Source organism: Sceloporus occidentalis, unplaced genomic scaffold, assembly GCF_023333645.1.
Source record: "Sceloporus occidentalis isolate IW3139 unplaced genomic scaffold, rSceOcc1.0.p SCAF_8, whole genome shotgun sequence".
NCBI lineage: Eukaryota > Metazoa > Chordata > Lepidosauria > Squamata > Phrynosomatidae > Sceloporus > Sceloporus occidentalis.
Window position 1 is genome coordinate 35218073 of NW_028316988.1, and position 24477 is coordinate 35242549.

A 24477-nucleotide genomic window follows, 5' to 3' on the forward strand; every position below is an offset into this window, starting at 1 on the left:
ATAAAACTTGATATCTAACAAATAGGGTCTTGTATATCCTGGGATCCCTTTGGGCTATATTTGGTGAGACCTACAGAAGTGATTCTATACAGATGCATCATAATTTGGGTTTCTGGTAGCTGAGAATATTAGACAGCAGAGAGGTCTGAGTTTGGAAAAATTGTCATAGGATGAACTCGCCTGTTTTGCTGCTCTTATCTGCCTTCAAGTTGACTTGGACTCAAGGCAACCCTATGAACACGAGACCTCCAAGAGCTGCAGCCATCAGATGCCCTGTTCAGGTCTGGCAGTGGCATTCATGATTGAATTAACGCACCTGTAATGTAGTCTTACTCTTTTCCTACTGCATTACTGAGCATTATGGTCTTTTCCAGCGAGTCAAGTCATCTCATCATATTTCAAATATATGATAGCCTCAGGTTTAGTCATTTTGGAATCCAGGCTTGATTTGCTCTCAGCTACATTCATTTGTCTTTTTGGCAGTCCATAGCATCTGTAGAATTCTCCTGCAGCACCACATTTCATATTAATTGACAGCTTTCCTCACTGTCCAGCTTTCATAACCATACATAGAAACGGGAAACATAATGGCATGAACAATCATGACTTTGGTATTCTGTGATACATATTACACTTGTGAATCTTATCTAGCTCTTTCCAAGTCTCAGTCTTTTTCTCATCTTTTAACTTTAAACTCCATTTGATTTGATTTGAATTAACCAATAACCTTTATTTATAACAGTTGAGTATGAGCTGGTATTGTAAAAAATTAGGTCAACACTGTACCAGTTGGGTTAAATGTTTCATCTTTGTTTGCAAAAGAGGAAGGAAAGGTTGCAAATTGTGGGACACTGGACTTGGTGGGCTAGGAGAGAGATGCTAAAAGCTGCTCCTAGACCTGTAAGCAAATACTGCTTTTGCTGCTCAGAGTTTTTCTATAAATTGGAGACTAGAGAACTTACAGCAGTTTTATGATCACTGGTCATAGAGGGGAGTGTCTTTGAACAAAGGGAAAATGCTGTCATACCTGTGCCTTGATAAAAGACTGGGTGTGGTGAAAGATTATCATTCCCCTAGGGAATGGGGAAGGGGAGGATCTCTTATATAGTGAACCTATTAAAATTGAATAATAGTTTGTGTTAAAATGAAGGAGGTTTTGGTTCTGAAATGGCGAAAGAGGCTGCACTGACTCTGCTACTATTTCTGGTGACTGGGAAGTGTTTGTCTCTTTTAGCACAAGGGAAATGCCTGAGAAAGGTGTGTTGTGCTCCACTGCTGGTGTTCAGAAAAAAGAAACACAAAAATCTTGCGCTAGGGCTGTGTTTGCCGTCGGATGATAGGGTGGCTTATTTGACAGATGGTTCTGCTTAGTGAAATTCAGCAGTTTACCTTAATACTGCTAAAGGATTAGTAGTGATTCAAAGGCACTTCAGTTAAATGCATTGGAATGGGCTGTAAAAGATGCCAGCAGTTGGGGTAGGAGAAAGCATTGGGCAAGTTGCTTTGTAAGGAAGCGAGAGGAGGAATATTAAGGACAGAAACTCTTTTGATCAGTGGTTCTGCTGTGTGCTTTCCTGGATAAGTAATTCCACGTTCTACCATTCTCCCTTCCAGCATATTGGAGTTGTATAATTATTGTTTAAAAAATAAAAAAAAACAAAATTAGTAAATGGGACTTTTTGCTGTTTTATAGGCTGGATGGAAGGAAAATCATGCCACTTTCATGAACGAACTGAAAAATCTGCAAGCTTCAGGACTGACGACTCTTGGACAGGCCCTGAGATCATCGTTTGACCTGCTAAACCTCAACAGATTAGTGTCTGGAATAGACAACTATGGGCAGGTAATGGAGGATGCTGGTGTTCATTCGAAAAATATTTACAGCTCTTTTATAAACAGGTTGAAAGTAGCTGCTGGTATGCTTAAAATAAGACAAGGAGGCTGTTTGGAGAACGTGCATGTTCAAGTACGGAAAGCTTGAGATGCTTGTCTTTTTTCCAACTTCTAAGCCCCTTTTGACTGTGTGTAGCTGTAGACAACCAGGAGAGATAAGAAAGATTCAGCAACTCTAGAACATGACCACTGTTAGTTGTCTCCAGCTGTGTTTGAAGAAAATACTGCTGCATCATTTTGTGTAGGAGATTTAGTGGCAAGTAGGAGACCAGAACAGAGACATAAACCTGTTGCCCCAGTACTCCTGACTTCTTTTAACCAGTATGCCACAAGCCTGATTTTCTTGCTCCCCTTTTACTTCTTTTCTCAGTGAGATGACTGTATTTCCCAATGACATTTTTATAGTTAAAATGTTAACATGGATATATTTTTCTTTCCCCCCTGTAGGGAAGGAACCCTTTCTTTCTAGAGCCATCTATTTTAATTACCATCACAGATGGAAACAAACTGACAAATACTTCTGGTGTTCAAGAGGAGGTAAGGCATGGTGCTGATCTTTAAAATGCAACACAGTTGCATCAAGTAGTTGTTTGCAGTTAAAAAATATGCTACTTCTAATGCTTGGTGTGACTTAAAATTCTAGATAACTGCATGGATGAAGATCTTAGGCTGGGAGAACATAGAAGGTTGCCTTTTATAATGAGTCAGATTGTCTATGTGAGTGATTCTCAAGCTTTGGTCCTCCAGGAGTTTTCGACTGCAGTTTCCAGAAGCCCCAGTGGGTTCCAAAATATGTTTGTTGGACTAAAGTTTTGAGAAAGCCTTACCATTTAGTTGAAGTCCAAAACATCTGGAGAGCCCCAGTAAGGGAACCACTTGTGTAGTCTGCCTGATAGCTGTTTTTAGGGGTCTCAGGCAGATATTGTTTCCCAGACCTTCTTCAAGATGGCAGAAATTGGGCCTGGAAACCTTTGTATGTAAGAGTATGCAAACCTATGCATATGTATCGTGTTCCCTGAAAAGAATGACCTTGCAAGCTTGATGGACTACTGTATCTGAAACTAACACCTGAGTTTTTGCACCACAGAATGCAATGTAGAAAATAAATCTCCACTCCAGTTGCCATCTTCCCCATGTTATATTCCTTAATGTCCTAAGTGGCTGGATACTTCAGTGTTAGTTGGGAATGTTACTGGAAAATGGAGTGTGCTACCTTTTTGACTTGAGATTAAACATTGCTTTAGTAAAGTCTCTAGATAATTCTCACTTTTGTTTTAGCTTCATCTTCCCCTGAATTCCCCCCTGCCTGGTAGTGAGCTAACCAAAGAACCATTTCGCTGGGATCAAAGGCTCTTTGCCCTTGTGTTGCGCTTGCCTGGAGCCTCTTCTGTGGAACCAGAACAGCTTGGAAGTGTTCCCACAGATGACTCTGCTATCACACAGATGTGTGAAGTCACAGGAGGTAGCTGCTTCTCTTAATTTTTTTTTCTCAGTCTGCAAATTTAAATCTTCTTGCTTGAATACCAAGAGGGATGTCACCGATTAACTTTATCTTGCTCAATTTTCAGTTTAGATATAAATGTTATATTCTGTCTACTACGCCTGTGTCTATGTACAGACAGATGTATGCTATTTTCTTTCCTTCCTTAAATACTGGTTTGCTTGAAACTGGCAGATCAGCTCCAAGGAGAAGCTGTTGTAGCTTCAGCAAGGCATTGCTGTTGGGTTCCTGCTCTTTGCTTGCTTTGAGGGCTTGATTAGTGGTCTTGAAATGATACAACTGGCTGGTAGGAGATGCAGAAGCAGTGTTGAAGGCCTAGATGAGCCCAGAAGTCTCCATCATGCTTGAAATCAATGGCTTTCTCCTTTGTGAAGCCTGTCTTATCTTTTCAAGGATGACAATTCTAGACTGTTCAGTTTTGCTGTTACATTGAGGCTCTGGTGCTGTGCATCCCCCCTCCCCTTTAACATGGTGCAAATGTGTGATTCAGTTCCATGCTTGATTTCACACAAGCATTGTTTTCTTTTCCCTCTAGCTTTGAAATGCTAGTTTTATTCTGAGGCACAATTAAAGAGAGCCACCTCACAGTCATTACTTATTGAAAAAGATGTGACCTTATGTGCTCAGTAGCTGTTATTAGCCTCATGGAGAAATTAAGCAGGAAGAATTTAGCTTCTCTTTTGTCCATCCATGTAGAACTAAATATTCTTTGTATATCTGAAATGAGAAACACTTAATTGCCAATGATTGGTAGAGTATTGTACCTCCTACGCAATGGAATTGTTGCCTTTTTGTATAGGTCTCCTTCTAGAATGTGAACTCCTAGGGGGAAAAGGTTGCTTTAGGCGTAATCCTGCTGCAGTATTTGCAAATGTTACTACCTTCACTGAGCACTTTTTAAAGCATTTGTCCTCACACTTGTTACCCTTGACATGAATGTGTAATTTTAAGGTGTGCAGCTTGCCTTCAAAACTTGTTCTTTTCCCTCTTTTCCACTATAGGACGCTCATATTGTGTTCGAACACAAAGAATGTTGAACCAGTGTTTAGAATCGCTAGCTCAGAAAGTTCAAAGTGGTGTTGTCATTAATTTTGAAAAATCAGGACCAGACCCACCCTACATTGGGGAAGGTACAGTAAACTCTTTACTGTAAACTTATTTAAAATGACTTTTCAGATAATAGCCATAAATAGTGTTTGGAAAAGTAATATTGGGAACTAACATAACATACCGTGGTCTTTATTGTTCTCTTCTTTCATTTTAGATGGACTTGTTGACACCACAAGGCCAGTCAGCTCTTTTGGTTCTCAGCCTTGGCACAGCTGTCATAAACTTATCTACGTGCGGCCAAACCCTAAAACAGGAGTTCCTGTTGGACACTGGCCAATTCCAGAATCTTTTTGGCCTGATCAAAATTCGCCAACCCTGGTAGGTAGCATGCTAGAAGTACACAGTCTTAAGCTGAGATAACAAAATGAAAGCTATTTTGGAGTTAAAAATCCCAATTCAAATATCAATTCACCATGGAAATCACTGAGATTCCCAGATGCATCCATAATCTTCCCCCATGGAGATAATATGGACTAACATTCCAGATGATTTCATTCCAGATGATGTGTGAAGTGTTTTGAACACTTAAGAAAAGTGTCATAGTTCTTAAGGCACAGTAGCATGCTCCTTCTTTACAACTGCTTATGGAGGCTTCCAAGAGTCTTAGTAGAAGGTTTTGCGGGTGACACTGGTCACATGTTGAAATGTCACAGTTTCATTGTTCACTGATTATAGGCATCTGGGGTTGAGTTCAAATCAGGTGGTCATTTTTCTGTCCCCTCTAAAATTGGTTCTGATAGTGTCCCTTTTTCTTCTTTCAAGCCTCCTCGCACAGCCCATCCGGTGGTGAGGTTCTCCTGCATGGATTGTGAGCCCATGGTGATCGATAAGCTTCCGTTTGACAAGTATGAGCTTGAGCCATCACCTTTAACACAGTACATCTTGGAGCGAAAGTCACCTCACGTGTGCTGGCAGGTACATGATGGAAACCCCATTGCATGGATTCCAAGACAATGCTGGGCAGACTTGTAGGGCAGAACAAGGAAGTATTGTTAGTATGTAGATGGGGTTGGAGATGACAGAAGTGATGAGATATTCAATGAGATGCCTTAGACAAGTCTGTTTTTCTCTCCCTAGAATTGAGGCCATAGCTCAGTGGATAAAGCCCATGTTTTGTTTGTAAAAGATGTGACATTCATTCACGTTCACTGGCATTCTAGTCAAAGGTAGTTCGGAAGGACCCATTCCTATTCTTGTAATTGCAGTTATCTGGAATGAACTGCTAATGGGCTAGATTGGTCAGATACCCATCCATAAGTCATTTCTGAATTTTCAGTTTTTGTGTGATTCAGTCATCCTAGTATTTAAAATGTATTTAAACTGGTAGCTGTAGGTGACCAGCAGCTGCATACAAGTGGAATTCTGTAAGGCACTTTCAATAAAATGCTTAGTTTCTCCTCAATGTCCAGTGTAAAAACATGCAGTCTGTTAGAGAAGTGAAAGCCCTTGTCTGTACCCACTATTGAAATAAAGTTCTTCTCCACCTGCTGCTAGCCAGCTAGGATTGGTCTTTCTTCTTGCAAGCAAATACTTTATGAGAGCTAATTAATAAGGATGTGAATGTAAATCACCTTCTCCCTTTGATAATCAGTTTCAGCACTTTCCCCCAAAGCAGTAATGCTTACTAAACTTCTTGGAGGAGAAGTAGTTAGTGAATGACTCTCCTTCAGTCTTTTATAGAAGCTCTTAGGATATTTACAGGATAAATTAAAAATGTTGAATTATATTTAAAATATAGGCTTCTAGACAGTTTTACACACAGTTATTAATTAATCTGCCATTGACTTGAATTGGAAGTGGATTAGACTCAAAGATGTTTTCCTTTAAAAGGACATCAGATGAGCTGGCATTGATATCTGCGTAGCCTTGATAACTGCATAGTCTGTTTTCTAGCCTAACCTTCTCCAGTTTTCCAGAGCTGGCTGTTAACATTTCTATACATGAAGTATTTGAGGCCACTGAGCAAGGGATGGAGATGGGTTTTCTAATTTAGTTCTAACTAACTAAATTCTGGTAGAACCGAATGGTCAAGTTTCATAGGCCTTGATGGCCCCATGGTGGCCTTCTTGCAAGTATTGCTGGGCAGTGCTGAGATTTGGCATTGGACTGCCACTCTCTGTTCTGCTCTTGCATGCGTCTTAGTTCGTACTCTTGTTGAGTCAATGTGGTAATGCAGACCCCTTTCTTCTTTCCATTTTGAGTCCTGTGTCACATTTTGACCTACTCACATTTAAAAATCAAGCATTACTTGATTTTGTGGCTGCTTCTACCCCACCTCTGACACCAGGTATTACTCTGAGATGGTGTCAACCTTTCCACCATCCCTATTTTTCATTAGGTAAATTGGTTGTTACCATTGACTGGCTAGCCACTTATGTTTGGGTGGTTCTTTGCCATCAGATTAGGACAATGGGTCTCTTACCTGTACCAATGAACAGAGAAAGAGAGGGAGGCTGTAAACTCAACAGCTTGCTTCAGATGAGCACTGAGTGATGGCAGCTAGAAGTTCAACTCTGCTGTTCTCAGGCATGTAAATCTTGACTGACAGGATGATGATATCATCAATCATAATAATGAAAATTGATACCCTACTTTCTTGCACTAACAGTGCTAACAGTAATCATTTTAAAAAAATGCTCACAACATAGTTGAGAGGTAAAAACAAATTTAAAACTTTATTTCAAATATGTTATTTAAAAAAAATCCAACCATTAAAAGCCCCTTCGGCACTCGGAAGGTAATTTTATTGCCAGTAGGGTCATTTTTGAAGCGTTGATTCCAGCTCTGTGATTTGGCAGCCTTGTTCAAAGATGAAGGTAATTCTTCCGTGTGAGTTTATTTATTTTGTTTGACACATCTGTAGGCTGCTTTTTGGAGGCAAGCTGTTCCAAATTGTTTTTCAAAATATATATTTATACTTTGAAAACAATACCAATTAAAAAAAAGCAAGAACCACAAGTGTTTTAAATAATAAACAGTTTTCAGTAACATCTGACAAACAATGATAAACTACCGTGGCACCATATGTTTAGCTGTCCCAGAAGGTAATACACTCATAAATTGCACATGATGTATCCCCCTGTGCTTACAAGACAAAGAGCAGATGCTCATTGCACAGCTTTTCCTCTTGCAAAAACAACCAGTATGCACCAATTTTGATCAAGAGGCTGCAGTCATTGGGCTTTTAAAAGTACATTGGAAGCCAAGTAGGGTTTTGGTGCGCAAACATCTTACTGTTCCCCGTTTTCTTCCTAGGTTTTTGTAAGCAGCAGTGGAAAATATAGCGAGCTGGGTCATCCCTTTGGGTACTTGAAGGCCAGCACCACCCTCACATGTGTCAATCTGTTTGTGATGCCTTACAACTACCCTGTTTTGCTTCCTCTGCTAGGTGAGTAGTGCAGAGTGTTGCACCGCTGGCTAGTAAGGTAGTCTGTCTGTCTCTGTATTGTCCGTGATGTTTGTTTTGCCAGCCGTTTTCTTAAACGGAATGGGAGACCAGAGAGTGTTACAGACTGCTACGTTGGGAGAAGAGGATTTTTACACCCACTCTCCCTTTTTTTCTCTGCAGCAGAGGAGGAGAGCCACCTGCTGCCAGTGCATGTTTGATGCTGCTCACCTCCTAGACTCGTAGCTTCTTCCTTAATTGGAGTAAGGTTCAACCTCCATTCTTTTCCCTCTTTCAGGATGTGGTGTTTGCATATTCTTGCAGCACCTTGTGTGGCCCCTGTCTTTTTTTGTTTTTGCTTTTGTTTGTTCTGAGAGTTTGGGGTCACAATATAAGGGGTGTGTGGGGGAGATGGAAACCCACAAAGGACTAGAACCTTGACACGGTTTGGGAGTTCCCACCAACTCTTCCCATCTTTTGCTGGAAAATAAACATCTTACTGTCTGCTCTCGATCATTTTAACAAAAATTTGGTTCCCATGGCAAAATAGCAGAAATTAATAAATAAAGGGCCATTCCCCCCCCCCCCCCCCAAAAGTGTATTGGCAGTTGGACCTAAGCTTGGGTTGACTGGAGTGACACTGAATGCCTTTGGGAGAATTATACAGTTGTTATCCTCTCCTTGTCTATCATTCAGATTGTCTGCTCTTCAGGGTTCTTGTGTTGTCTTCAATAATGATTGCAATATACTTTGTGTACAGAAAGTAGTTTTTTTTTCCTTTTTAGATTGTATTGTTTGGATCTGTTGTATAGATCTTCTTTATTATGTATTAAATAGAAGATCGTGTATGGCTTCTGATTCGTGAATTTCATGGAAGGAGGCACATCAGGGTTTTTAAAATGGGTTTATCTAGTGGTTTGAGTTTTGAACTATGACTGTGGAGATCAGGGTTTGATTGCCTGCTTGGCCATGGAAACCCACTGGGTGAGTCACACACTCTCAGCCCCAGAAAACCTTGTGATAGCTTCACCATAAGTTGGAAATGACTTGAACACACACAACAACAGCAACAACTTGTATCTTCAATGTAGTGTATTCCTGATCTTCCTCTGCTGCACCCAAACGAATTGTTGCTTTTTTGGTGATAAACTCCATATTTAGTAGTGCACCCCACATCTGTTCCCCAGCACCTAAATTTTTTCCTTTGGAATTGACCTGCCTTGTAGATGAACCTTAAAGTGATGATTAGGACCTGCTGGGTTTTTTGGTACAGGCTGTAAAAGCTTTGCCTTTTCCTTCTTCCCTGGTACCTTTTGTTTTCACGGTAGAAAACACATGTGAGGTAGATTCCCTTTTCGGCGTCTGTGCCCTTTCCTTGGAAGCCCTTATGTTTTCCAGTCCAGCTGAGTAAAAGTGCTAAAACAGCAGGGTGGAGATTCCAGACTGTATGAGTCACAGAGAAGATGTTTGCTCAGTAGTTGGGTTGTTTTGCAGATGCAGGAATGACAAATAGAGGCACATGTGTGTTGAGCTATTTCTTGTCTCTGTGGAGGAATCCATTCAACCCCACCCTGGGCTATATGTATGCATCTTGGGCATCATCCTGACATATGTTTAACCCCACATTCGTTACTTTCTTTCATGGGGCAAAATGGTTAAGAATTTGCAAACTTAATATCTTGGAAACAGCTGTGGTGTTTGCATTTTAGAACAAGCGCCCTATCCGTTCCAAATTGTGCGGGATAGCTGTTTAAGATTTGAAGAACTGGAGAGGAGTATGTAGATTCCCCTTGTCTTCTTGTGCACTATTCAGACAGCATGAGTGCTCTTCTAGTGAAGCATTCTCACATTGATTTTTTGGTCCAAAGGCAACTTCGGGGTATCCACTTGCTACAAACCATTTAAAATTCTTTCCTCACACATGCAAAGAGAAAGAAACAGAGAAAGAAAGAAGCCTTTCTTGTTTGTTCAGCTATTTTTGCCAGTGGTGTGGCTACTCCTTTGATTTCTTGTTTGCTGCAGCTTCCAATAATTTTTTGTCGAGTTCTTCCAGAGAACTAAGATGTCATTAAAACAGGAACATGAGTTGCTGCCGCAAGGTGGCAGAACTCATAAATTGATGTAGAGCAATGAAATCCACTGTGAAACCTGTACCATATTGTTTGGAAGAAAAGGCCAATAGAATACTTGAGCATTGTTTGGCTGAAGGACGCAGACCAAGGGAGCATAGACTCCTTTGGGTGAAGTAACCATCCTACCAAGTAACTTGTGGATTCTTCAAGGTATATGTTGAATGAGGGATAGTTGCTTTGCATCCAGCTTCTGTTAGGAGTAATTTGGTAATGCTGATGTTCCAAAGAGCATCTGGGGCTATCTGAATGTAACTAAAATGACCACTTTAAAATGCTGAGTCGAATTTAAATGATCTTGGAAAGTGCGCTTCCCTCTTCTCTGTCTCTCCTCACTCATGATCTTAGTATCATGCAGGGAAAATAAGAAATGAATTAGTCTCAAGTAAGTTAACATCTAAACAAAATAACACTACTTCCTTTCATTAAAATTCTGTGATAGTTGGATAGACCAGATTGGAGAGTATCGATGTGTTATTGCAATTGCAAATCAGATTTATTAAAAAATACTCTGAAGGAGTCTACCTTTGGAGCTCAGGTTTTTCTGGGACAATCTTATACATACATACACATACTTATACCTACCCAGAAATATAGATAGGATACTTGACTGCAGTGTTGGGTCTGATGTGTGTGACTGATTGTTTCTTCTCTTTGCAGATGACTTTTTTAAGGTCCACAAACTTAAGCCAAATCTGAAGTGGCGCCAAGCTTTGGACAACTACATAAAAACCATGCCTCCATACTACTTACTGGTATGTATTTCTGTCCATTCGAGGGGTCTAAATGGTATTGGTGGCTGGCACTCTATGGCAGAACAGATCTTAATGTGTGTTCTGTTCCAAGCCATATTGTTCCTGTGCCAGAAGGGTTAGTGCTTGCAACATTTCATTCTGGTATCTCCACAAATGTGGTGCTATAGTTGCTATTTAGCCCAAGGCCAGTCTTCCCCCACCCCCACCTCCTTCTTGTTGGGCCAAGTAACTGCTGGTTTCTGTGCTACTTCTAGTAATATGGGCAGGCTTCTAACACCACCTCTCCACCTGCAAAGATGTCAGTGTTTAACAACGTAACTGGCTGGGACAGGTGGGGAAAGGAAGCTGGGTGGGTTTGGTGGGGCTGGTGTAAACAACCCGCATAGCTTGGGCAAGATGCCACAGTATGGACTTGCATCATCCCGGCATTCACAGTCTCTTGCCTTTTGTGCAGAAACAGCTGGTGGTGCCACGTTGCATGGTGCCATGCTGATTACTTTGGTCTGATGCCCATTGTAAGCTGGCTAAACCCACCAGATGTTCTACTTGGAATCCTTGCTTCCAAACGTGGCATGCTGGAGCATCAACTCTGCTATGCCTTAGCTTCACGTACACTGATCTGTGAGATCTTTTTTTAAAAAACTTAAACGACAACAACTTTTTTTAAAAAAAAAATTGATACTCTTCTTACTCTTGTGTATTTTGTTTTCCTTATAGCCATTAAAGAAAGCCCTAAGGATGATGGGAGCTCCAAATCTGATATCAGATAATTTAGATTGTGGACTTAGTTACAGTGTTATCTCTTACCTTAAAAAACTCAGCCAACAGGTAGTATCGACAAAACCTTTGCAATTAGAAGTACATTGATGATGATTTTTTTTCCTAGTATGTGTTACTCTGGTTATATAAAATCGCATAAGGAATGTCCTTTTTTCATATTTTTGAGAAAGGTAAACTGTGTTTCTGTAAGTGGTGGTGGGTGCTCTGGAATAAACTGCCAGAGAGGAGAATGATCCAGCTACCTGTTCAGTGCTTGCTGGGTTTTAGTTGTGTGATCTCTGTTGCCAAGGGGGCATCTCAGTACATTTTGCCAGCGATTGAAGGTAGTGGCAACTAAACACAGTACTGCAAAACTGAGGGTTGTAAAAACCTTTTTTTAAAAAAGTGTATGCTGGTTTTATAGGAATTTGGTGTTCTAAACCCAAAAATGACCTCCAGTTTTCTCCATCAAGTAGTCTTTTCACAACTTGCTTTTGACCTTTCAGTGTCACAACATGTGACTAATTGACATGACCCTGCAAAGAGTAAGAAAGGGGTTAAAGTCTTCTAATAGGCTTTTCCAAACACTTTAATTTGCTGATATGGAACACAAAAATTGGTGCAAAAGGACTAAAAGAAATCACACTGGAACATCTGCTCCCACACTTAAAGCCAAATTGATAAAAAAATAATCAAATTTGTGAAAGAACTTGTGTGTGGTACAAAATTTTTATTGCGTTTTTTCCCCAAATGCATCACCCAAATATATATTAAAAACAGCCACAATATTGAAAAGTTGTTTTTTTTTCCATCTCAGGCTTGTGTGACTGGTGCTCTTGGTGGCAGGAAGCCATGCCTCTGTTTATAGACACTTTTATGAGGAACTTCATAAAAAATTTTGAGCAGCTGTGACCTTCCAGATGTTTTTGAACTCCAACTCTTATAATTCATCATCATTGGCTGGGGTGCATCGAGGCTGTAGACCAAAAACATCTGGAAGGCTACTGTTGGCCAGCCTATTTGTCAGCTTGTAAGACAAGGAAAGGTCATTCTTTTGCCTTGGCCAAATCCTCACCTCTCTGGGTGCGGAACTGCAGAAATAACCTCAGTTCTGGTTTCCTTGAGGTTTTGTAGGGCGGAATACAACTATTAGATGGGAATTGCACTTTTAAGGATAATTTGGAATTACCTGCCTTTATTGTTCTGTGGGCAATAAATTTGAAAAATTTGGCCCTGCTTGTGCATCATTTTCTGTATTCTGTCTTCTCTTCATTGGTAGTGGATTTAAACATGGACCACAAAAGGAGTGGGCTTGTTTTATGTCCTCATGCAGGAATATATGCAATCCCCACCATTTGCTTTTATCAACTGGATAATGTGATGCGCCAGAGCTTTAGAACAGTAAAGTGTTCCCCACAAGGAAAAAGAGACTGAAGCACTTGAGCAAAGAGGATCTAATAGAACAGTGAAGGGCTTACAGCTGTACAAATATAAGTTTAGAATTTGCATGTGTAAGTCAGGTTTAAATATCAGGGACTTAGGTGTGCATGACTCACTGATTTTCGGTGAGACCTTATAATGGAATGATACCATCAGAGCGCCTTGAGATAGCTGCTCTAATATTGGTAGTGGTGGTGGGGACTTAAATTGTTTTAACTGGTGCTGTACACACCAGCCCCCATCATGTGCTAGAGGTTGGCTGAGGACACACCATCCATATTGGCCTCACCCCTAGCACGTGACGAGGGCATCAAAATGGCGGCGCCCTGTACACATGGGTGCCACCATTTTGATGTGACAGACGCATTGCGTCCGCACTTCCTGTCGCGCTTGCGGCGTCACGAGTGCACCATATGCGCACTCGGGCGTTGCAAACATGACGCAAAAAATGTAATTTTTCCGCCACCGGAAAGCTGAGGCTTCCTGCCGGCGGAAATGGAGGTGGCGGCAGACCGCCTCCATTTTTGGGCGGTCTGTATCCCGCCCCTATTGCTGTTGTTTGAGATTAACAGAACATCATCTGTGTTTTAATGCATAGTATATGAAATGTTTCAGGCAGGGTATGTGTTCATTTTTAGAGCAGCAAAAGCACTTTAAAGTTAATTCTTTAAAGAGTTCTAGTGGGATGATGCATTACTGATTGTGCAGAAGTCAAGAGTTCTAACTTGCAGAAATAAGTATTTCTTAATTTTAAGTAATTTTTTAAAACAGAGGAAGCCTTCCCCTTGCCAAGTTCTTTTAGCCAGTGTTCTTAAAATAGATTTGCCATACAGTGGGGGCGCACAAACAAAGGAAGAGACCCATTGTGTGTGTGTGTGTTCTTTGAAGACTTCATGCTACGAACATCTCTGAAATATTGAGTTTCATAATTGCTAGTGCACAAAACTTGTTCCACTGTTCGTTGTATCCTGGCTGCACAAGTCTTTAATCTGTTCACACCATAGTAACTTCTGTTGAGCTAACTGCTTTTAAGATACTATATATGCAAGCTTTTAGGTTGCTCATATCCTTTCATGGAATATTCTCCAGGTATGACTGATAGCAGATAAAGAGGAGGGATGGGAGATCTGTCTTGTGACTAAAAATACATTTACAGAAATTACTGATGTTGCTTTTTGCAACTTTTTAACAGCTTTCAGGCATAATGAGTTTGGATTAAAAGGCAGTTTCAAGGCCACTTATGAAAACGCCTTGTGTAACTTTGAAAGCTTGCACAATCTATCAAATTATTGTGATAGTGTTTTAGCTATATGCCTTGAATCTTTGAGGATGTTTCTTAGAAGCAGTTCTTAATTTCTCTTGACATTAAGAAGAGAGAAGCTTTGGCTGTCCTTTGATGTAGTTGGAATTTGCTTTATATTAGAAATACCTGTGGTACCATTCACATCCCTTAATGTGCCGTATCGTTTTATTGTAGACGAAAACGGAGTCAGAGCGGATAATAGCATCTGTGGGTAAGAAACCACCACAAGAGACGGGTATTAAAGTGAAAAATCACTCCAGTGGCCTCTCCTTGATCCAGAGCAGGGATTTCAAACAGCTCCTTCAAGGGATCTCCGGGGAATCTCTGCTGAGGCTGCCTGACATGAGCGTGAAGGAGTTTGGTGGATTCCACATAGGACTCTTGAACAAGGTAAATTGGTAAATGTTGTACCATGGAAAAGCAAAAAAGCTTGATTTGTGTTTTCCAATTTGGTGAGGGTCAGAAAGGGATAGGTAACTAAAACTCCATTCTTGCCCAAAATCAGGATCTGAAGCCACAAGCATACAGGAATGCTTATGATATTCCTCGACGCAGCCTTCTAGACCAGCTGACCCGAATGAGGACTAATCTGCTGAAAACACATAAGCTTATTCTAGGCCAGGATGAAGGTAAGTGCTCCCCCCTGGAGTGATGGAAGGGGGGGCTCTGGTTTGGTCAATTTTAGCTGGAGGGGAGCAAGATAGAAACAGACCACTGGCCAATCTGTTGTTACGATTTGTTTATATAGCGCCATCATGGCATGTGGAACTTTACAAGTGAGAGAACAACAAAACAGTTCTCAAGACTGGCATGTACATACGAAGGGTACTCTTTTGTAATGTGAAATCATACAGTGATTTCTGTTGACATATACAAATGTTATGGTCCACATTTTAAAGTATGAAAGGACCAGTGCTTTGGAAAAGTGGAAAAGAAACACCATGTAGCAGCCTGGCTCTGTGGGATTATGGGAACTGTTTGTGATGAAGTTAATACAGTGAGGTGTGTTTTGCCACTGATGGAGGCAGTCTTGTAATGGAGATAGTTGTGGCATCTGGAGGGTTTTAGGGAGGGTTGACCTTTCTAGAAATAGTACAAGTTTTTTGGTTTTTTGCCTCCCAGATTGCCTTCACAGTGTCCCTGTGGCTCAGATGGGAAATTACCAGGAATACCTGAAGATGATGCCTTCTCCACTTCGGGAAATTGACCCAGACCAACCCAAAAGGCTTCATACTTTTGGTAATCCTTTCAAGCAGGATAAGAAGGTAGGCAGAAAATCCACAGTGACTGGTGCAAAAGCACCTTATTTCCCCTCTCCTCAAAGCGTACATAATTTCTTTTTATTGCTCTTCCTGGTGCAGACAATTTACTGTTGTGTTCCTTAATCAGTAAAATCAATGTTTTTTCCTCCTCTAGGGAATGATGATCGATGAAGCAGATGAATTTGTTGCTGGTCCTCAGAACAAAATCAAGCGTCCAGGGGAGCCCAACACCCCTGCCTCCTTGAAGAGAAGGCGTAGCATGTCTCCACTCTTGAGGCGACCCCAGTCACCCCCAGTTGTAGCCAATCATGTTGGGGGAAAGGGCCCTCCGTCTGCTGCAGGGTCTCCATCCAACCCTAGTCTTAAAGCCATACCAGCTTTCAAAGGTGACTTATAGATATGGCTTAATTGAAGTCTCTGGTTTCCAATCTCTTTCCTTTACTCTTCACTTTTCTCTGTTAAATTGTCCCTGGATTATTTGCCTGTGTTTGTCAAGGTCCTTTCTTCCATGCCTAATTTGATAGGAAATACGTGGTTGTGACTGGGCATGTAGGTGGCAGGCAAGTACAGAAAGAAGTATAAGACATGTTTCTTGGTTACATGTGGGCAAGCTATGTTTTCAGGAGGGCCCATAAGCCATAGGCTTATGTATGACACATTATAGGATAATAGTTGAATATGCAGAACTATGTTTTATCTAGCCATACAACACCCTTGGACTTATTGTTGAGCACAATTTCTCCTTTTATGTCATCCCTGCAAGATGTTGGCCTCATAATTTCTTCCTTTCAGTAGCTCAGAAAAAAATTATGCCCATTTTCTCAAACCTTTCCTTTTGATACGTTTTCTCAGACTGTGTCCTCCCTTTCTGAATGCTTAAAATTTGTCTTCTGTCCTGCTTTTCTGAATGCTTCAAAAATTATTTGCAGAAGACGAATCATACTGAGTAGATGCCAACTAGTCCATGTGACTATATCCTGTATCTCTGTAGGATGTGTTTACATGCTTGCAATTGCTAAACCTAGGTGATACTGGTCTTTTATAACAGCGGAATGACTTGTGAATTCTACTGTATGCAGAGTTTTGCTTCGAACTGAACTGTCACTATGGCTTAGCGTAATTCTATCGGATTTCAACATGGGAAGTTTTCATGTTGGCTCTGGGATTGAACCCTGGAGGAAACGTCCATCACCTTTATTAATATTTATTTATTTTAAAATGTTTCCACCCTAAGTTTCAATTTAAAGTTCAGGGCAATTTAAAGCATCACTTAAAACAAATAAATGAAGCAACACTGAGGACAGTATCTTAAGCAATATAAATATTAAAGGGCATGGAAAGTCTAGGACAGATGTAATTTTCATGTACTTTTTAAAAGCCATCTGATTTGGCACCGGATGAGCTCTTGGACTTTCATTATTAACAAGAGACCCTATCTTTGTTATCCAGCTGTGTTGCCAAGAACAACTGGATAGGCTTATATGGGAGCAGGGGTGCTTTCAGTGACCCTGACCCTAGGCCATGCAGGGATTGAAACACCCAGCAGAAGTTTGATAATCCAACATCAGAATGTCTCTGAGGTTGAACTCAGTGGCGGGTTACAGACCGCCTGTTTGGGGCGGCCTGTAACCGGCCCTTTCCCCACCGGATCGGGGCCTCAGCTGCCAGAACGGCAGCCTCCGAAGCCCCGATCCTCTGCTTTCCAGGCCGCGGGGAAGCGGCAAAAGGCCGCTTCCCCACGGCCTGGAAAGAAGTGTCCTTGGGGTTTCATGCCCCAAGGACACCCGACAGAGGCGGGGAGGAGGAGAAAGGGGCTGCTCGGCCCCTTTCTCCATTGTGTTGCTGGTGCAGCCGTCTAACGGCTGCGCCAGCGATGCAAACTGCAGAAGGAGCTCCATTTTGGAGCTCCTTGTGCCGCGGAAAGGGCACTCTAGGCGCCCTCGCGTGGCACGATGATGTCACAACCGTGCCGCCTCGTTTGGAGGCGGCGCGGTAGTGAAGTCATGGCAGCGCCCATCTGTATAGGGCGCCGCCATTTTGTATGGACTGGGTCCGTACTAGGGTTAAGGGTGTCAAGAAGTGATGCCCCTTTCTAACCCTAGTACGGACCCAGTCCGTACTATTACGCCCGTTTGTAACGGGCCAAAGTGTCCTTTATTGAGACGGTATTTACAATAGCCTAGTCTGTTTTGATCCTAGATGCTACCTTTTTTTACTGTCAAAATATACTGCTTTTTGGTTGTTGGGGAGGCAGAATTTTCACTTGTTTTCCCCAAGGCACCCACAGTCTAGGAGAGCTAGTGTGATGTAGTGGTTTGAGCATCATGGAGTCCAGGATTTGATTCTCTGCTCTGCCATGGAAACACCACTGGGTGACTTGGACAAGTCATACACACTCAGCCCCGGAAAACTCTATGATAGATTTGGCTTAGGATCATCATTAGTCAGAAATGACGTGAAGAAACACAACAACAAACAAACAACAAAAAACCATTGGATGACCTTGGACAAGTCTCACTGTGTCAGACTTAAGAGGAAGGTAATGGCAAGCTTCCTAGGAAGAAATCTTGCTGTGAAAACCCTAGGATAGAGTTACAATATGTCAGACTCGGAGCCCTTCGAAGACACCAAAAACACAAAACTTTCAGCACTTGACGACTAAGCTTGAGCGTCTTTACTTCTACAATGCACTTCTGCTTTTTTGAACCTCTTAAGTATAAGCCTTCCTTTCTTTTTTTTACAGAAACAAATAGCAATATGGTCCAAGATGGCAATGGTGACAAGAAGGTGGAAAACTTTCAGTCTCTTGACAAACAGGGAGATGGGCTGCTGACACATCTGGTTCCAATGCCCCCTTCTGCTGTGATGGATGATGACCTGCCAAATGACGTGGATTCGCTGACCAGTGAGCTGAACTGCATTGGGGAAGATGGACTAGACCACAGACCCCTTACTAATTCCCTTGTTCGGGGACCTGTGAACTACAGCGTGTCTTCAGAGGACCAAAAGCTAATCTCAGAGCCACCGTCAGGAACTGTACCAAACTCAGTGAAAATAACACCCAGTATGTTTGAAGGGAACAACGAAGTTATCAAAATTAAAGTTATGAAGGAGGTCCGCAAGCCTGGGAGAAGTAAGTGTCGAAAGATGGCAAAAGTCGCTCACTTGTTCTCTCCCTAATTCACTTTGAAATACAATAACATCCTAAATCCACAAAACAGTGATACCTTTGTTGGGCCAACCAGAATTCATTTTGTATATTTTGGTTGGCCCGATAAAGATATTATTGGTTTGTTGATCTTGGAAGTTACTGTACTTTGTTATATGGCCAGTATGACTATGCTTGGATATAAATTCACTTTGAAGCAAAGTTGGGATTCATTGTGGCAGCTTTAACCAGGGTCTTCTAGAAATTGCTCCTTTCTTGAAATGGGCAGCCTTTTAGAGACTGTTCATAAACAGATGTAAGTGAGGCAGCACCATCCATCACTATCTGGAGGCTTGTGATAGTTCTCTGTCGCAACATAGTATTAACCGGGCCTGGTCTTACTTAGACGTCACGTTAAGAGGTTAACTGTGTGTGCGTGTATGTATATATAGCCTTGCTAGCATTACCAGAATCTCACATTTTCATCTTGTGTTTATGAAATTGTAGATTATGAAAAAATCTTCTCCCTGCTCGAAGAAGTGCAAGGCCCCGCTGCAGTTCAAAAGTATTTCATTGAATTTGCTATCAAAGAGGCAGCAAGGTTTGTATCAAGACAGCATTCTACAAACTTCATACCAAAGTATTTGTTCAGATGGCAGCCCGTGTGTTGCTTAAACATGCTTGCAAACATTTGTGACCCAGCTGGGTAATGCTCATTTGGTCTTGTCTCCAAGCTCTGGGCCTTGGGTAAAGCTTTTGCCTGGTTGATTGAAGTCTTTAGCAATGTGGAAAAGCCAGTGGGCAGTTCTGATGAAAACCCAAAGGGATGGGGCTATCAATACAGTTGCGCTGTATGTCGCAGGGGTTGGGAAAGTGTGATCGTAGGCAGCCCCCAAAGCTATTTGCATTCTCTTCCCCCACTTCCTGGGATGCAGTTTTTACTTGACAAGTCTGTCAGCCCCCATTGAATAATAAACGCTCAACACACACCCTGAATTCCCCCTTTCAGCTGTATTCCAGTTAAAATGGGGACAGGAAGTGACACAACATCACTTCTGGTTGCCCTTTTGGCCAATACAGCCAAAAAGGGGAGGCATTTCTGTGTGCTGTTGGAGGAGACGTTGGCCCCTAAACCCCGGCACAATTGTCACCCCTGATACATTGCAAGGCAAAGGTCTTTGGGGTGTTTCAGGGGGAGAAGCTGAAGATGAGAGCAAAACCCACATTAAACTCCTCCCCTCCCCTCTTTTTCTTAGGTTTAAAAAACGGGTCTTAATTCAGCACTTAGAGAGAATTCTAGAGGAAATAGAGTTCAGCAGCCTGCCCAACAGAGTTAATCATGTCAACAGTAGATAATAGTGTGCCAAGAAGACGCATGCACGGGCCAGGGAGAACACGTCCGCTGTGTCGCAGAGGAGCGGAAGAGGACATGGCGGCAGCGACCCCTGCCACCCTGGCAGCCAGGCTGTTTTTCTGTTGGAGTCTAAGAAGACAAAGAGGAAGAGGAAGGAGAGAAAGGAGAAGAAGAGGAAGGGTGGAGTTTTTACGTTTGCGAACCTCTTTCGCCGGAGACCGGGCTGTGACCTCGATGGATTTGCTGCAGAAGGCGTGGCTTCCTCCCTCCCTGCTCTACTTTGGAGGGCCTGATCCGCTCAATGGGCCGAAGACAAATACCCAGTGCTGCCCTCCTGCAGGTGATGAGAATTTAACTCACTTGAACCTTTGTTCTAAGACACTTTAAAAAAACAAAAAAAGCCACAATGCTGCTGCTTTAGGCAGCGGGTCGAATCTTTCAAAGACAGGATGGCACACGCTTTATCTGCACTTGTGTTGGAATGATCCTTTGACCTTAAAAAAAAAAAAAAAAAAGGAGGAGAGGGAGAAAAGAGAAATCCCTCTGTGGTTGTAGTGCATGTTGTCGCTATAGACCTGAAGGTCCAAACTCCCCAAGAACTGCTAGCCGATCCAGGCACAAGTTTTCAGGGTAAATTGAATTTTGAAAGTTAAAAGGAGCTGCTAAAACTGGGTTGAGGAAAGCTGTCGAGAGCCCCGTGACTGCTGTCGGTGGTAGCCACTAAGCAACCTACCTCAGCCTCTCTTCTCTTTTGTCTGCAGACATTATGAAAAGCGCGCCCGAGGCTCCCCCAGGTCCAGACTTCAGTTCTCTTTCATCTTGTGAGGAGGACGGAGACTCTTCACGTGGACTTGGCTTTGGAAGCGCTTAAAGGAAACTTTGGGTGCAATAAAAATTAAAAAACAAAACACTGAAAGAACACAACTCCCTTTCCTTCCCTAGTCTATATATCTCTATATATCTATATCTATATATATATTTTACTTTTTAAATGTTCATATGAGAGGAGATTATTTTGGACAGTGTTGTTTACCAGATCCTTACTTTGATATATCAAAACTGTGTGTGCTTGCGTGCGTGTGTGTACATATATATATATATTATATATATATAAACATGTATATGAGAGATTTTTTTTGAGCACTTGTACATAATAAAAAGAACATTTTATGATTTTTCTAAGAAGTGCGTAATCTGAATGGAGTTCTGCTAAAGTAGGTCTGCCTATCCCACTTATCTATGGGTTCAGAGCAAAACAACACTGAAGATGGGAACTCTGACTGCAATGCTAATCTTAGCTCTCCTTTGTTCAAAAGAGACAAGATCGAACTGATAGATTGGGCATGTTCACTGTTATTGCACCCCTTCCAGTTCATTTTTAGATAATTCATCTGTGATCTTCCACCCCACACTTCTTTAAAAATCCAGATAGCTTCCATCTGACTCCGCAGTATGTTACTTGGTCATTGGCACATCCTCTTTTCTCTTTCTGTGGTGAGGCTATGCAGGTGACTTGGTCTCTTTCAGTAAGAGGAGCTTCTCCATTTCAGTTCCATTCATGCTGTAACATTGAAGTTCTTCAGCCAGCTTTGGCACTTGTTTACTTTGCAGCTTATTTGTCTGTTGTTGAAGGAAGTTTCTTTCTTTCTGCTGTTGGAAACGAGAGTCGGAACTGGTGAAAAAGAGAAGCGATCGTTCCAGCTGATGCTTGCAATGAGGTGTAGGCGTTCTTAGGCAGAAAATGTTCTCCGCGGCTGGAGGATTAAAAGGACCACAAAGAAAGAGCTCTTGAAGCTCATTCTCACTCAGAGGGGAAACAGTCTCTTAGGTGTGCTTCCTTGTAGTGGCAGTGTTGGGATTGTGGCAAGAGATCCTGAGCTAGGGCTGTGTAGTTGCTCCTCTTGTGTAGTTCAGCTGTGGGTTGGTGGTTAATGATTTTTGAGGAGGCTTTTTGCAGTTGCACAGAATGTGTACTTGTGCACTTGGTACAACATAGCCATGAAAGTCCATTATTTCGGATAGGCAGCTTTCTGACAGGTGTGTCTTGATGCAGAGAAAGAATTTGGATCCAATGCTTCGAGGAAGAACTTATGCTGAATGACTCTGACTTCGTTGATCAGCTTTAGATTGCAAGTGTTGCCTGGGCCGGTTTGATGGCAGCAACAACTCCAAAGGCAAAAGAAGGCACTGAGATGCCAAGATTGTGAAATAGTGCTGTGCATCTCAGTTATCCTTATGTTTATTCCACTGCTGCTCTACAACAGTGGTTTCCAAACTTTGGTCCTCTGGATGTTTTGGACTTCAACTCCCAGAAGCCCCAGCCAGCTTGGCCAACAATCAGGAATTCTGGGAGCTGAAGTCCAAAACATCTGGAGGACCAGGAACCATCGCCCTACAGCATTGGTTCCTTCATTTCTTCTGACATATTGGCAATAGAAAATAGCAGTATGTGAAAGTAAAACTGAAGAGTAAAGTAAGATGAAGAGTGTAGATTCCAAACTTGACATTTTTCAGTGCTATTTGAGCACTTGCCCCCAAGGGGCAATTATATGGCCTTCTACATACTGCTGGATTGCAGCCCCCATTAGCTCTTGCCATTAAAGCCAATGGTACGGAATGCTGGGAATTGCAGTTCAGCAACATCTAGATGGCTATACAGTTCCTATCCCTGCAGCACAAAAGGCTGATACCATTTCCCTAGTGGGAGAATGCTCCCAAATGTATGTCTTTAATCATGAGGCCTAGAACCTTCAAGGGACAGAAAACACAAGCTTTGAATGATTTTAACTTCCCCTGCCATCTGATAAGTTGCAGTGTGTCTCTGCAGCTCAAATATTCTTGGATGACAGGTTTTGCATTTAAATCTGCTGGAACACGCTGCATTGATTTGGCTAGTTGTGTATTGGGGATTATTCTGTGACTGTGAGCAGAACACTTAGCTGCTGTATATGAAAGGCGTTCCTAATGAATTGGGTAAAAAGCATTCCCTTTATGCATAGTAGAAGAAACTTGTGTAGAAGTACCCCAGTGAGTTCCAAAAATAAAACTCGGCCCTAATGATCTCGGCAGTTTCTCTTGTTTTCCTGCACTGAGGTATAGTCTTCAGCTGTGGTGCTTTGTCCTCAAGATATCTCCAGGGAGAAAAGTAGAGAATGACGTTATTACAGGCGAAGCAGTCAAGACACATAATTATCCTTTTCCGCATACATGGGTAACTGAAGATTATTCATTTTAATTTAACACTCTCTTGATAAGTGTCTATCCCTGACTTGGTGTTCCACAAGAATTTCTTTTTGGACTTGAGGTGGCCATAAGTTGACAGGTGACTTGAAGGCACACACTTAGCTGGCCAGCAAATGGGCCATTTTGAAATTCACTTCTCAACTGCTGTGCCAAACAGGTGTCCCAGTAAATTACACCAATATGAGGGATGAGTGGCATTGTATTCATAGGTACAGGAAAGTGAAGTGTGCCTTTGAATGTTCCCCAAAGCTATGTAGCGTTATGTATTAGCAAGTGGCTGCACTGAGCACTTAAGGCCACCTGGCAGTTTGTCACCTTTGGTCTTAAGATTGGGATTTTTGTGAGCATGACCAAGGGGAGGTAGCAGCGGAAAACGCCTGGGGGCTCAAAAGGTTGAGAACTGCTATTGTATCTGATTTTATACTGGTACACCAAATGGGATTGTTAGATGGTGACCAGCCCAGCCAATGTGTAGAGATCTTGTTGCGCCTTTGAGACTCACTGAAAGAAAAAGGTTGGCATGAGCTTTCATAAATGCATTCCCCAAATGCATCTGAGGAAGTAGACTTTAATCTAGGAAAGCTCATGCTGCCAACTTCTCTTTCAGTGAGTGTCAAAGGTGCTACAAGATCTCTCTACATGCTTATTCTACAAACCAACACGGCTATATCTTTTAACCAAGCCAATTTTTTTTTATTTAGCTTCTCATTTTATCAAAAATACCATGGGATAGTGGAGTTGAAGGCTTTCATGGCTGGCATCCATAGTTTTTTGTGGGTTTTTTGGGCTATGTGGCCATGTTCAAGAAGAGTTAGTTCCTAATGTTTCGCCATCATCCGTGGCTGGCATATTCAGAGAAGATCTTCTCTGGAGATGCCAGCCACGGATGATGGCGAAACATCAGGAATAAACTCTTCCAGAACATGGCCACAGAGCATGAAAACCCCACAAAAAACCATAGGATAGCTTCTGCAAACATGCCTAAGCTGTATTCCTTTATATTGTAGCCCCATATACTATCCACCTATAGCCCCAAAAACATTTTTGTGGGCTCTTTGTGTAGCAGATTCAATTCTTGTAGTTCCGCTGCATGAATTGCTATTGTCCATGTGCTTATTCTGCTGCGTGTTTCTGAGATTCTCCCTTAAACTGCCTCAGTGGGAACCAAAACAAGGCTCTGTCCACGTTGCAACAC

General features: G+C 42.0%; 1 protein-coding gene across 4 annotated transcripts in view; it reads left to right on the top strand.

Annotated features, from left to right (window-relative positions):
- LOC149308670 (integrator complex subunit 6-like) overlaps positions 1–21214 on the top strand; it is a 30608-nt gene extending 9394 nt beyond the window's left edge. The window contains exons 3-19 of one of the 4 annotated variants that reach the window (XR_016282177.1): positions 1694–1843; positions 2341–2430; positions 3172–3355; positions 4396–4524; positions 4659–4822; positions 5267–5419; positions 7760–7892; positions 10679–10773; positions 11491–11601; positions 14450–14665; positions 14781–14904; positions 15398–15540; positions 15692–15923; positions 18281–18670; positions 19193–19286; positions 19942–20379; positions 20801–21212. Coding sequence is in view for 3 of the 4 variants with exons in the window: in XM_089536253.1 (XP_089392379.1) it covers positions 1694–1843; positions 2341–2430; positions 3172–3355; positions 4396–4524; positions 4659–4822; positions 5267–5419; positions 7760–7892; positions 10679–10773; positions 11491–11601; positions 14450–14665; positions 14781–14904; positions 15398–15540; positions 15692–15923; positions 18281–18670; positions 19193–19286; positions 19942–20041 (2508 nt within the window). In the remaining variant the exon portion in view is untranslated. Of the gene's footprint in view, positions 1–1693; positions 1844–2340; positions 2431–3171; positions 3356–4395; positions 4525–4658; positions 4823–5266; positions 5420–7759; positions 7893–10678; positions 10774–11490; positions 11602–14449; positions 14666–14780; positions 14905–15397; positions 15541–15691; positions 15924–18280; positions 18671–19192; positions 19287–19941 lie in introns of all 4 variants that reach the window. The other 3 variants (XM_089536254.1, XM_089536253.1, XM_089536255.1) reach the window with 3 other exon arrangements.
- The last annotated feature ends 3263 nt before the right edge of the window (positions 21215–24477 follow it).